The sequence below is a fragment of the Trachurus japonicus genome, chromosome 16 (assembly GCF_045865225.1).
Source record: "Trachurus japonicus isolate A0001 chromosome 16, Traja_1.0".
In the NCBI taxonomy this organism is placed as follows: domain Eukaryota; kingdom Metazoa; phylum Chordata; class Actinopteri; order Carangiformes; family Carangidae; genus Trachurus; species Trachurus japonicus.
The window spans coordinates 10,756,230-10,771,292 of record NC_140922.1 but is presented as its reverse complement, the minus strand read 5'-3'; the positions used below and the strand labels follow the sequence as shown (position 1 = coordinate 10,771,292).

Genomic DNA, 15,063 nt, shown 5'->3' with positions numbered 1-15,063 from the left:
ACATTTTTATGTGGCTATAGTGTGTCCACGGTGAAGGAGGGTCACACAGAGGCTGAGTTCACCACCCCCAATGCTTCCAACTGGCTTATTCACATTGAATCATCAATTCATCAATCCATCCATTCATCCATCCATCCCATCCCTCAAATGATGTTGAGCAGAGGTCACATTTGCCACCAACTGAAGAAAATATTTATAGTTGCCTTGAAAATCAGTTGCTCAGTGGCTGACTGATTTGCAGTGATGGTGATTTAACCCTGATTGGCCGGCCTGTCTTTCTGTAATCAAAGTGGATGAGGCGAGGGCAGGCTTCAGACCAGCGGGATGAGACTCTCATTATTTTCCTCGCTACTTTCTTCTCCTCTCATCCCCTACATCAATTTATAATACGGTTCTCTTATTGCGTCTTCTCTCCCTCTTTCCCAGGCCTTCTGCTCATCAAATCCTCCTCCTCGACTTATACATTCCCTATTTTTCATTTCGACATTCTCTCCCTCTCTCTCCCTCTCTGTCTCTTCCCTTTCTCTCTCCCTCTCTCTCTCCCCTGGATATTTAGTTTGATTTATTGCCTCTTGTTGGAAAGGTTGGCGTTTTAATAACTCAGCTCCTCCTCACCCGAACGAAGAATGTGCGAGAAGAAGAACTTTAGTAAGCACAAAATAAACGTGCGGACAGACAGAAAGGTTTTTCTAGTGCTTTTCTCCCCGGCACTCTCCTGCTCTTTCATGTCTTCCGGTTCCTCTCACTGTTCACTCCGGCTGAGGATATAAAAGCTAAACGTGCAGCCGAAATGGATGTCAATTTGAGCTCGTCTCTGATCTGTGGAGAGAAAAATACACACACACGCACCCATCCAACAGCTATAATGGACTGAGGATGTGAAAACTGACAAGCACATAAAAAATGGACCATCTGGTTTGAGGTATAGGAGAGCACAGGGCATGAAAAAAGAGACTTTAACTACTCTAACTAGAAGATCAGTGATGAAAGAGAGACGGCACTGAGACACACAGTGATGATATGAAAAACAGTGTAAGAGGTGTGAAATCAACAGAGAGAGAGACAAGACGGGAGAAGTATGTTCATCAGCTAATGGGCCGTTGGAGAGTTGAAGAAAGGATGAGCGAGACAAAGATAGTGAGAGACAGACTGGGAGATTTCTAGCACCAAACAGAGCCTTTATTTAGACGGCAATTATTCACACTGGTCATTAGAGAACCATATCACTTTCCCTCATTTACTGAAAGACAGCGAGGGAGAGGGGGGGTGGGGAGAGAACAAGAGGGTAATCATTAGCAGATATCACTTTCACCCATCTTCTGATGAGGGGAAGAACGGCACAGCAGACAGATACAGTCTGAGAATCCACATCCTCAAGCAATAAGACAATAACTAGCAATTAATAATTCAAATCACAAAGCAGCAGCCACCGTGTCGACACGTGGGAGCAGATGAAAGCTGTTAACAGAATCTTTTCTGCTCTTGCTCGTTTAGTTTTCGGCATGTGCGTGAGAGGTAAATCTATCTACCTATCTAACTGAGTTTAAGTGTATGTAGAGTTAATTACGGAGCGTGAAGTGGGATTATTGGAAAACATGAGCGCATTTCCCATTTAATTAAACGTTTGCAGGTATTCATTGTAAACCTGTCAAATGTTGTGATGTAAAAACAGCAGGAAGGAGGCGTTTTAATGACACACTGATCCACAATCACACATACAAGTCACACACACACACACACACTCTCTCTCTCTCTCTCTCTCTCTCTCTAACACACACACACACACACACACACACACACACACACACACACACAGAGTGCTAGTGTCTGATTCCGCAGTAATAACTCACAGGAAAAATCGTTGATGGGGAAAAAGTCATTGACAGGGGGAAAAAAAAAAAAATCTGCATTTTTATCTTCAGCCCATAATTTTAAGTGGTCCGGCCTGTTTGAACGCTTCCTAAGGGAACAATTAACTTGCTTTTAGTTCCTACCACATAAGCATGTCTGCCAAATCCCCATCAGATCAGTGCCCACAAAAACACACACTGACAGTCAGAGATTACAGACACAAAGACAAACTGGAAAACACTCGTGCATGTGCACCTAATGAAGAAAGCTGGTTTGCAAAAGGGAGAAATTAGGGAATTCCTGGAGGTTAAAACAAAAACCAAGTGTTTTTGCGTTTTCGTTGTTTTTGTGTGCGCCATTCTGACTGTATTTAAAGGTGTCACTATCATCTTTTGGGTTTTTCTGTGTTAATCGCAAGGCATTTATTTCAAAACACACACACACACACACACATACACAACAAGACAATGTGTGCTTGTATGCGTTGGGCTCTCCTGACGACACAGCTGCTAAAAAGGATGGATGTTCATTTACATTTCAGTCTCTTATCTCTCTCAGAGCCACATGACTGGGCAGGTGAGGGATTGGAGTCCTCCTCAAAGGCACTTTGATGGGGTTCAAAGCTGCATGTGTTGTAATGGGACAGACACTTCAACCACTAGTCTGCCCCTCTACCTGTTCTTTGACCATATTGAAATGGAAATTTGTTTTGGATTCTCAAATGAATTGATTGTTTTTAGACACCAGAGCGTAAACTGCGGAGTGGAGTGTCTTGGCAGTAAATAGATCAAGACATAACCTTCGCTGCTTTTTTGGCACAGTACCACCCAGCATGCGCAAAATACCATAGCCTCGTTCATCTCAAAGTTAATTTTACTACAGAGGGTTCACTTAGTCCATCAGGGATGGAGAGGAGGAGTGGCGGGAGATACATGTACAGTGCAGCAGGGGACAGAGAGGGAGAGAGACAGAGAGAGACAGAGGATAAATGGTGGAGGTGTTCGGGGGTAGAAGATGACTGCTGGCACAAAGGAGAGAAAGAATCGGACAGAGAGCAGAGAGAGAAAGGGACTGCAGCGAGCGACCTGGTGAATGGAGGGAACAGAAGGACAGATGAATATGCAGAGCAGGCCGCATGTCCTCATCTTGCCTCCATCTGACTCTACTAATCATCCACAAATGCTGCGAGAGGAGGGGGAGGACAGGAGGGACAGAAAGTAGGTGACAGAGACGAAAGAGGAACTATATGGAAACAGAGTGAGGATGAGAGGCGTATATGATGAAGACAAGGACTGTTTACCGACTGACATTTTACGACTGAATTCATTATTTATCATTTATTTTACTGCAACTACATATCATATAAATCATATTAGCATAAAAGAGTCTGTCACTGTCAGCGGGCCTTTCTCACAGAGGACATTTTGACATGTTCCAGAAGGGAAAGCAGAAGTGTAAATAATGAAATGAATGATGGCTGAACTCCATTTATCTGCTCCAGTTTCAGGGCGCTGACTCACTGTCGCACAGTCATAGTTTACTGGGGCACTTGAATGGAAAGTTAAAAATATTAACAGGCCAATTGTAAGTCTGTGTATGCTGTGTATGTAGTACATCTGTTTATCAATAAAAACACACACCACCTCTTTGTCTATAAGAGAAAGTCACTCATTACATGTAATATCTATTCATGCATAACAGTGTTACTCAGGCTGCAGCCTTGTACATTATACTGAGAACTGCAACATCCCTGTTATGTGTCATGTAAGTTTTTCCTGAGTTGTTAACCACATATCACTGTCTGTCTTCATCAGCGTTTACTCCACGCCATTACAGCCTGTTCTGCTTTTATTCGCTCAGTTTTGTTATTCAATGTTGTTCAGTTGCATATCTTTATTTCTTGTTTCCTACATTTGTTCTGAGCCCTGTGAGTGAGATGGAGGACTTGCTGATGCTGAACAGAGTCAACCTCAATATACTTTGGCAATAAGGTGGGTTCAGATTGTGTTTGTTGATTACGTCCTGAAACTGGCAAAATTATGACTTGAAGTGAGACTTTGGAAGTACAGTCAATCAAAATAAAGAATATTATTGGTGCCATGATCTATGGCACGGCCAGAAGTTTCTAATGTTTTGCAAACTTACCGAGTCATACTGACTTTATACCTCCTATAGGACCTATACCTTCTTCTGCTACTGTCCAACCACCTTTCAGCGCTTACTGTTATCTTAAAATTGTCACTTTTAGAAAAAAGTCACAGAGTCTGACTTTAAACTGTCTGATCAAAGAAAAAGCTGGGAACAGAAATTGTGCGAACATTTGATACCAGCTCTGAGTACTCTCTCCTCAGTGCTATGAACACGTTTCCATCAGGACAAAAGCAGAACTGGAGTTTGATTCACAGTCCTATCAAAGATAGAGAGAGAGGGACGCGAGGGAACACAAGGAGAACAGGCTCAGCTGCTTTGAAAAAGGGATGAACAAGCAGAAAAAGAGAAAAGCCAATAGAGAGAAAAGCAGACTGGACACTGTATCTGTGATGAGGAGCAGAAAGGAGAGACACAATTGGATTGCTCGCATCTCAAAAGTGTTGTATTCAGTGGGGGCCACTTACACAGTCAATAGTAATGGATAGCACATGCAGTATGAGTACAATGAGAGACCCTGCCTTCTTTATCTGCTTATATGTAAGACATGGCAACAACAATAGCCCAACTGCATTGAAAATCTATCCAACGTACTCAATTCTCATCTTGTCTTTCCAAATAGCAACTATTATTCACCAAAGTTGAAGTGGTCCCCCAGGTGACAAAAGAGAGAAATTAAATAGAAAAAAAAGAAGAGATGACCATCAATACGCCAGGGTCCAAAAAAAGAAGGAGTAAACACAGACAAAGACAAGTGGAGTTCAGAAAAAACGAGAGGAGGGAAGGCAAAGAGGCTTAAGGGGAAGCAAGAAACTGTGGCAAAAAGCATTCAATAAACATGTCTCTATAGTAACCAAGATGTAATTTGCTTGGTGAGAAAAAGAGAACGATGGAGATTGAGGGAGAGTGATGGAGAGAGGGGGAATAGAAAAGCATTTACCATCACTGCTTGAGTCCAGAGCTGTAATTACGGAAGTGAGACGCAGCGAGAGAGAGGGGGAGGAAAAGAGCGGCGGGCACACACAAGAAAAGAGCTGCACACAATGTACTTTTACAAAAGCAAAAGGTGAGAATGAGAAACACATACACACACACACACACACAAGTAAAGTGATGACCCTGTAAAATTGGCACCGTCGCAAATAAGTGTGGTAGGCGTGCAGAAGAGACAGGGAGAAAAAAAACAGCTCCAGAAAAGTACAAAATGACAACGATGAAGAAGAAGAGAAACTTGTGACAAAAGCTTTTCTTTCTAAGCGTGCGTGTGTGTGTTCAGTAATCCACCAGAGAAAAACAGAGCATATTAATCGTGCCTGATCATTAAGCCAAATTAAAACAATTAATAACTCTGATGAAGTGGAGATGAATCCTGATGTTGCGGCAGCCACAGAGAGGAATAAATGAATGTAAATAGACGAAGAGGAGGAGGTGGAGGAGAGGAAGTGAGAGCAGGGAAGGAAGAATGACAGGTGAGGGTAAGATATCTTATGGGAAGAGGCAGTGCTAGTGATGAGTGATAGACAGGCCGAGATGTGTACGAAACATGCAGGCACACGGCCGATCAAAATAGTAGGAGACCAAAAATAGCGGGATTACAAAGTAGACGGGGAATGGGGCCAGGCCCACTGTGTGTGTGTGTGTGTGTGTGTGTGTGTGTGTGTGTGTCACAGTGAGAGGAACAGTGAGATATAGGGAGAGGAGTGTGCTCATGCTGTGTGTATGTTTGCGTAGGGTAGTTGATTACAGCTCTGAAGAGTGGCTTGGTGTCAGCCTGTATATGTGGAGATAACAGGATTAAGAGGCTACTGACACTACTGTACAAAGGCAATGGAGAGGGGAGAGAAGAAGAAGTGATGGAGAGGAGAGGTAAAATGAAGGTAACTTAAAGTAACACTCATGTCACATTCTTCACATTCCTTAGACATTAAGTGATGAGGCCTATAGGCTCATGAAATATGTATTTTAAAAATCAGTAAATAATACTCAAAGTCAAATGCTTTACTAAAATGTCACCGAGTGGTTTGATGATTTAGTCTTTGCAATGATCAGAACTGAACGTCTGAACAGATTTTGGACCCTCATAGTCTTCACAACCATCATCAAAACACCAGATGTGGAAATATCATGTTGAAGAAAGATGATTATTTCAACAAGAGAGTGAGAGACTTGGAGGATGAAGGCCCAGCATCTTACTGAAACATTTTATTATGTCGGTTCCTTTCATTCATCACCTATCTGTGCATGAACATGACAACAGCTCAACAAACTCTTTTTTTACTGTAGCCTTGACGCCATAACATAAAATTCAACATTCATATGTATGACAGAAAAAAATCAATATGGGATCACACTTTAGATTTGATCTCCATGAATCACCGTTAGCTTGATTAAAGTTATTTTTGAAAAGGATCTGAAGATCAGTCAGCCTCTTTCTACAGTATGAGCTACGTGCTCTTACACGAATATGCAATTTTCTGCAAAAGTTACAACATTGTTGGTTATTTCACAAGAGATTACACCCACACAGTCCCAGGGAAGAAGACTCAAGTTTTTGAAACTCTTAATAAATAAAACCTTAAGAGGTTTTCCCCACAAACTTAAACTTGTTGCATATTTAGCCGTAGACATTTAAAGCCATTGTTCATATAAATATAGGATGTAACTCTCAGTGTAGATTTACTGTGATGTGAGTCTATACTGATACGACAGAGTGTTTGCTGAGATAAACTGTGCCAGGAGACAGAAAAAAAACATATTTGACCAGTAATGAGAAGATCAATGAGGGTGAAGATTAGGATGGATGATGGATGGAGGTTGAGGAAAAAGATTTTTTGGAAAGAGTGCTTTTAATGATGAATAGAGGACACTGAGGAATTGAAACAAATATTAAAGAGGAAAAAAGAAGGGAGAGAGGAGAAGAAGAGAAGCTGTGAAGTTCCTTTTCTCTCTGTTTTGGAGAAAAGACGAGAAGAATTAAATGAATTTTCACACAGCATTATTAACCTCTGGCACAAAATTTGTTAGGAAGTGTCTGGTCCCACAGATCAATCACAATGAGCACATAGCGAGACCCCAGCAGAGTGGGTCGCTCCTCTGTGGTCTGCTCCACGTTTGCTGAGGGAGCGCTAGCTCACCGGGGACAAATTAGCCACACAGGAGCACTGAGGCATCATGGGAAATTAATGATCAGGACCTCCAGGAAGTGAGCTAATGAGTCCTAGGCCACACGCGCATGTACACTATGAACCACACACACATAAGTAGGATAGAAGATAGAGAAAGTAAGGGAAGGTGGGAGTAGGGAGTGTGGGGGTGGATAGGGGTGGTGTGTGTGTGTATGTGTGTGTGTGTGGGGAGGGGGGGGTCCTTCAGAGAGGAAATAGCCAGACGTGCATCTGCAGCAGATAATACCACAAAGCCATCAATGTAACTTTGTCTGGATGAGTGATAGTGTTGATCCAATAGCAGGGTTAGTAATCTTCCTCCCCCAACTCTCCCTCTCTTTCTATCTCACACACACACACTTAGAAAATCAGATAATTAGAGAGGACCACCAGTGGCTTTTGCCCATGGAGGCGTAGTGATTACTGTCACTACACCTTCCCCTGGGGCGACAGACAACACTCAGAGAATTAATACTTATCAACTCACACACACACATACACACATACACACATACTCAAACACACACACATACACCTCATGCAGGCAAGTGTAGCTGAAGTAAATGTGGATGTTGCAGACTATAGACGACGGGGTGGTGCGGCTCCCTGCTGTTTGATTATCTTGTGTGTTGGGTAACTGAAAAACACCATTTTACCGTGTAATGCTGTCCTACATGGAGCTGTGGTGGAACCAGAAGGTGTAAAGCTGAAGGGAGGGGAGAGGGATGGGAGGGGGGAAGGATGCTTGTTAGACTGTGTGAGCCTCACTGTTGGAGTGCCTATGAGCAAATCCTCACTCAGCTGCTGCCCCAGGTCAGTCAGGACTCATTATGTTAAACTCTTCAGCTCCTGGTGAGTCGTTTCCAGAGGAGGGGGGAGGACAGAGGCTCCTGAAGGTTTCCTGAAGTAAATTTAAAAAAAAAAAAAAAAAAACTGGAACAGTGACAGGCTGCCTCCTCACACCAGTCGGCGCACCTCACAAAGATTTAACTTTGCGCTACAGTATCACACATCACCACACCCTTGGGCGCTGATTGGCTCAAAGTTTTCCCCGGCGCCGCCCCTCAGCGCAGCGGACCCGCCCTTCTCGCGCTGTGCAATCTGTTGCTGCCAAACCAGCTGGCAGTTTCAATTGATATTCAGATGATTTACTATGGCCGAGACCCTGGCCTTTAAAACTCAGGTTTAGTCTTGTTTTATCAGCCTGAAAAACCATCATGCACCATTGGGAAAAACTCTCTCCAACTTTCCTCTGTGGACGTGCACACCTTCAGCTCTGCAGCCTGTGACTCACTTGAGCTTTTTCTTTTTTTTTATGAGTCTTGAGCGACTTTAATCAGTTTTTACCTTTGGACATGACGCGAAGCTGCTGCAGCAGATGATCCAGAGGTTTGTACTCGGTTCGTGAGTTGCTTAACGCTGCTGGAAGGAGAAGTTGATCACCGGGTTTCTTGTCTGGATTCCTCCTCCTTCTCCTCACCTGATCGGCACACCACTCCCTCCCTCCCTCCCGGCCGGTGTAGAGGCTCCGCGGGCCCCCTCACCACCACCACCACCACCACCACACTACCCTAACCATGGGCTCTCTGATGCTGACACTCATCGGAGCTCTCCCCACTTGGAGAGCCACTATTTTCCTCTTCAACATCATCTCAGCTGCTGTGGCCAAAAGACACGTCGTGTACTGGAATTCAACCAACACCAGGTGAGAGCGATGCTGACGTGAGCGCTTTAATACTGATGCTGCACGCACTACAAAAAAAAAAGGGAGGGGGGCGGTTATAGCGCCTCATGGCTTCTCTGGGTGCAGGCCTGATGTTACAGATGTGATTCAAACCTAAATAATCCAACGCGGCTGGTCTGAACTTGCGCAGCCTCGACTTTGCATAACGACCAAAATGATTCCTGTTAAATGAGTCAGACTTGAATTGGCCTAAAGAATCTGTGCTATGCTGCAGATCACGTCCTGGTGTGCGTAAATGAAGAGTGGGGCAGAGCAGCAGGTATGACTTCCTGCAACTTACCCATAACTCAAACCCTGTGTCAGACTGTTTCTGTCCTTAAATAAAAAAAGTTAAAAACGCTTGAACTCTGGGGATTCAGCCTGCCCCCATTTAAAGCACAGTGGCCTGGTCTCACCTTCTTCCTGCAGGTAGTTATCTTTATCATAATGGCAACACTCCAACACTGGCTTTCACCTGACCACTGTCTTTTGGAGTCTGTGATTATGCTCCGTACAGACTGAGAAACAGCACTGAACAGTGTTTGTTCTGAATAGCGCCCAAGATAGCATTCTGAGGACACAGGTGTGTATTAAAGTCTAAAGTGCTGCTGTGCATAAGTGAATATGTGGTCGGCTAATGGGATGGTGTGGATGTTTGTGTGTGTGTGTGTGTAATGGGTTGATTGGGGCCATTAAGAAGGCAGAGTCAGGCTCACCTGCTGATCCAGGTGTTCCAGTCAGGCTAATTGAGGGGTTGAGGTGGGAGACCTGCAGGGCCAGTGTAGGGCCACAGCTCAAAATAACACATCTGCCTTTCTCACAGCTGCTTATTTAGAGGCTCTCTCCATAAGGCCTGATTCCCCAAACACTCTTTCAGATGAATGACCTTTTTACTTAATGGTCACAGAGGCCGTTCTTGTATTTTACATTTATGGATGCACAAAATGCGACATAAATATGACTCGTGGGGCTTATACTCTCCCCAAGGGGTTCCTCGTCAGGTCAGCAGACTCCTCCTGTAGCTCACTGAAATCAGCAGAGGTGATATCCAGTGTGTCCAGGTGGGTAAAACCCAGTCATGTAATTGGGACCCTACAGAAATGTGTTGGGGAGGAACACTGTGAGGATTAGGAAGCACCTTCTTCTTCCCCAGAGATTCAGGGATGAATGGTCACAGCCTGTGGCAGGGCCACACAGTCGGCTGCAACACCACACAATCACAATGCCATCAGCATCACGGCGGAGGGTAACCCACTGTGGCAGAGAATCACTCTCATCAGCAACACCACCCAATCACAAAGCTATCAGCAGAGCCGTGATGCTGCACCCGGTCCACAATCCCCTGGGTTTTACCGCCGGGACTCACTTCCTCTCCTCTCCTCTCCTCTCCTCTCCTCTCCTCTCCTCTCCTCTCCTCTCCTCTCCTCTCCTCTCCTCTCCTCACTCTTCATTACCTCCCTTGTTACATCCCACTCTCCTTTTCATTTTTTTTGTCTGCACTCCCCGCTCCTCCTTCGCTCCTTCACCCCCCCTTTATCTCTTACGACTCCCTCCTGCCCAGTGATGGATATTGGCGGTGTGATTAGTTGAGCTTCAGTCATTTTCCCATACCATATTTTCTATTAGCTGCCTGCCAGCCAGCCAGGTTGTCCTGAGGCCTGTAAATGTGGCCAGGCCAGGGAGAAGGATCTCAGGGACAGGCAGAGGAGCTGTGCCTTTTTCTGGCACCAAGTACCAGTGCTAAGTCCAGGACTGCGCTCGATGCTCATGGTGCAGCAAAAATAGTTTATTCTCCACAGTGTTATAGTGATTTACAATTATGCCATTATTCTTCATTATTGACAATCCCAAAAAAAGTTGTGTACTCATCTCTTAAAGCTGCTTTAATCATTACTTTTATATTAACAATGAATCAGACGACGGTACGTGACAAACCCACAGGGATGCTGCAGTTTTCTCTCCAGTTCATTGTTTTAGTAAAACAGCCAACTTTACTGTTCTGATGCAGTTTCATAGCTTTCAGCACTGATGTTTATTGCGAAATAGCTCCAACAAAACCACCCTGGGCGGCAGCAAACTGCAGGCAGTTAAAGTTAAAAACTAGTCAAGGGTTTTGTTACCAGATATTCCCCTCTGCAATTGTTGGAGAACAAAATAGAAAAAATATTGAACTTTCTTTTTTCTTTTTCTTTTTTACATGTACACAGTTGGCAGAAAGATGAGTTGTTTCCTGTCTTTAAATACGCTAACACCACAACTTTACAAGAAAATGTGTTAATGTTGTGTTTCCAGAAAACAATTAAGGCAGGTTTTTAACAGTCACATAGTAAATCCATTGGAACGTGTTGGCAGAGTGTTCTTGATTTGGCCTTTCTGCACCTTTTCCATTCAGCCCCGGTCGTAAATGTTGGTGATGTACAAAGTGAAGCTTTTTTGGACGGTTAAGCTAATAAGCGGCTTTAGCAGCAAAAAAAACAGAAGAATTGCACTGATTTCAGGCGCTGCTGAGGGAAAAAAAAAACAAAAAACAGCAGCTGAGGAGAAGCTATGGCTGCCGTTACACGCTGAGGGCTGAGCTCGTATATAACACAACTGTAGCTGGTGAGCAAACAGGCTCTTTTTAATACATATGACAGAAGACATTCTCTTTCCTTCGACATCTAGATTTATGGTTTTAATGAAGCAGGGGCATTGGAGTGGAGACTGAAGGGCCTCGTTGCCCTGTTCTTTGCTGACTAATATGGCTGTAACAAAGGCTCAGTGAAACACTTTAACTGGCACACATTTAGCACCCTCCAGATTGAAAAATAGAGCTCTGAAATGGAAGTGATAGACTGACTGCAGGGTCAGCGTTGAACATTGCAGAATCAGACACCCTGGCCTCTTTCATTGTGGGGCTCAAGTGGTTCCATTGCCCTCTTTTATGATTTTATGAACAGAGTTTACGATCACTTACAATTTTATAACAGTGTCTCTCAGAGCGATAGTTCCTTATTAGAAGAGAAATTATTTTTTACTTCCTTGAACAGTTAAAGGTTAGTGAAATATTACATCCAGAGTCCTCTGAGCTTGGGTGTGTGTGTTGTGTGTGTTCCCAGTGCTGACAGGATACTTCAGCAGCTTACCTCAGCTTTAGTTTACTGGTGTTTTCAGCCCTCCCTTGTGTGCCATAGCGTTTTTTATAACCTGTTGGACCAAATAGGTTGACCAGACTACCTGCTGATACAACAGTGTTTGCTCCTTGTGCTACATTCATCCTCATAAATTTACTCAGAATCAGTCAGGAAGTTTACCCACAGCTCCAGAACTTCAAGTATTTTGTTCTCTCTCTTCTGCGGTTTTTACCTCTGTGAACAAGTTGCTTATAGATTTGGAACAAGTATAAATGTCACCCCTACCTGAACCAGTTACTCCATTTCCTTGTCCTTTGATTTACCCTTGTTCTTGGCTCACACCTCTACCTTTTCTTTTTCCTTTTTATCAGCCATGGCAGGACTTGTTGCAACACTTCCTCTGGATCACAGCTCAAACTTCTCAGTCTCTGGTCTCCAACTCTTTGCTTCCTCTTCTCCCACTACTGTCTGACTCTCTTCCCCCCCTGCAGAGTAGCAGATTAGAAGACCTTTAATTGGAGATAACAATGTTTTAGGAACATTATAACCACTTCTTGGTTACACTTGAACTCAGTCTGCAAGTTTGGACACAGACCTTTAAGCTGTTTTTAAAACAACATCAGAGCAGCCTGGACCCCTCTGAACTAACTCTCTCGCTCACTCTTTTCCTTTCTGTCTCTGTCACGCTCTCTCCTCCTCCTCCTCAGACAAAGAGCGGGGTCGAGCTTAAACCCAGCGAAGCATGTTTAAATGGTGTGTGAGGAGACGAATATTTGTATTGGTTTTCTGTATCTTTATTGAAAGCAGCCCTCATAAGTCTTCCGTGTAATCTCTGCTCTGTTTATGCATCATTTCCCTCTGTGTGCACTCATGAATGATCTAGTTTAAATACCAGAGTCAATCCCATTCTGCATATCATACCTTCACACACACACAAACACATACACACACACACATTCACATACACACATCTGATCTGTGGGCTTGTGCGAGCAGACACACATTCATTGTACAGTACAGTGGAAACAGACACTGCCTGTAATTGTGTCTTGTCAGGTAAGGTGACTGCAGTTTTATACTGATTTCTTTTTTTTAATTTTACTTTTTATTTTTTCTTCACCCCTCAGGTCCGTCTGTGTCTATTCCTCCTCTGTCGTGTGTGTGCATGCAAATTAATCTATTTCTCGGCCTGTCTGCTATCTCCCTTCTCTGTGTCTGTCTCTGTACTAATCTCTGTCTTCCCCTGGTAAATGATTAACATGGAGAACCTGGCTGAACTATAATCAACAAACCCACAGTGAGGTAATTACCACTTTATTCCCTGTCCTGCTAACAAAGCAATACCCCCCTCTCTTTTTCCTCTCTCTCTCTCTCTCTCTCTCCTTCCATGCCTCTCTCTGGTTCTCTCTCTCATCTGTCATCAGGCTGTATCAGTGTCTCTCTCTCCCTTTACTGTGTCTTTCTGTGTCAGTGCTCATTGTCTCACTAGCTGCTGTGGTGGGGGGGGGGGGGGCTTGTGTAGATCCAGAGGTGTGTTTGTGAGTGCGTTTGTGTGCCTTATCTGTCTCTGTAAATGTGCTTTGTCTTGTTTGTTTGCAGTATTGAGTGTATTATCTGGAGGTAAACTGTGGATGAGTTAACTTTGTGCTTCGGCTTCTTCATCTCTGTCGGAAAACAATGCAGGCCAGTGATTTTAGTGATTTGTACGCCTGTGAATTGACATTCGGTGCCATTGTTGTCGAGTGAAGTTCATTTCAGTGGAACAATAGCTCTGTCAGAGGTGTGTGAGCGTGTAAGTGTGTGTGTCTGGAACTGACCTGCTGGTTTTTGCGTAAAGCGGGAAGTCTTTGTTTCCTTGAGAAGAGAGATGGAGTGTGATAAATTTCAGTTCTGCAAAAACAAAACCCAGAAATGTACCAGGATACCCAGCCCTACTCTAACACTCCAAGACTTTGATTCACTTGTGATCTCGCACATGACTCATGTTCCTTTACTACTTCTTTGAAACTTCTCCTCCACTCACAGCAAGCAGCGAAAGTGCCTTTCACTGGAAAAAGTCCTCAGTTCCGGCCAGCGGTGTGCGGCTGTGGGAACATTTACCAACCGCTGTGCCGGCCTCTCGTCTAAATAGGTCATTGTTTTGTTCCCTCTTGTAGGTTGAATTTAGGTGTGACTGAGGTGTTGGAGGGGAAAGGCGTGTTACTGCCTTTCGATGCATGTTGTTTGGGAGTTGAAGCATGCTGATAGAGTATTGTGCAACGATTCCTATTGCTCTTCAATGTCACATGGCCTCATTTTGGAAAATAATTCAAGAAGTAGATTTAGGTTCCGACTGACTGACATGGCTTCCTGCTTCTTCCTTCATGTGTATATCTGTGTGAAATCCTCCATTTTACTGTGTAGCAATACAGTAGACCAACATAAAATATTGCACAAAAAAAAAAATATAACCTTTCTCTTTGAAGAGAAAACAGATACACACACACACACACATGTACACACATGCAGGAAGACTCGAGCACACTGTGTTGAAAATGAGGTCTGGGCTCAGGCCTAGCGGTGAGGATGTCTGTATTAAAATGGATCAGATAGTCACAGTGCAGCTTGGAGCTGTCGGAGCAGACATGGTGTACAAGCATGAAAGGACGGCCGCTCTCTCCTCCTGGTCAGGATATTTAGTCAATCGATACCAATTTAACACCCAGATATTATCGCCGGCTTCTCGCATTATCGCCAGACTGCATATGGACCCATCTCTTTCCCAATTTCTCTCCCCACGCCGCCCCGCTTCTCTGTGTACACACATACATCAATATTAGGTTGCATTAAGTTGTAATAAGTTGCATTGTATGAATGTCTCCAAGTGGGGCGGCACAGCTGTGGAATGAAATGAGGTTCAGTGTTGTGAGCGCTTCAGGTTGGCACAGCGCGGCCAAGGCTTTGGCACAAAATGGCTGCTGAGCCGTATGTGTGTGAAGAGGGTGGTTATGGTGGTTAAGGGCTGTTGGTGAGCACTGAGCGGGAGCGCATTCATTCATTCATTCATCCATTCATGGCGTTACAA

General features: G+C 44.1%; 1 protein-coding gene across 1 annotated transcript in view; it reads left to right on the top strand.

The window, feature by feature from the left end:
• The first annotated feature begins 8,287 nt into the window (after positions 1 to 8,287).
• The window catches only part of efna4 (ephrin A4), a 43,476-nt gene continuing 36,700 nt past the window's right edge, over positions 8,288 to 15,063 (top strand). Inside the window, exon 1 of the mRNA XM_085801294.1 lies at positions 8,288 to 8,868. Coding sequence (XP_085657420.1) covers positions 8,741 to 8,868 — 128 coding nt within the window. The 5' untranslated portion in view covers positions 8,288 to 8,740. The remainder of the gene's footprint in view (positions 8,869 to 15,063) is intronic.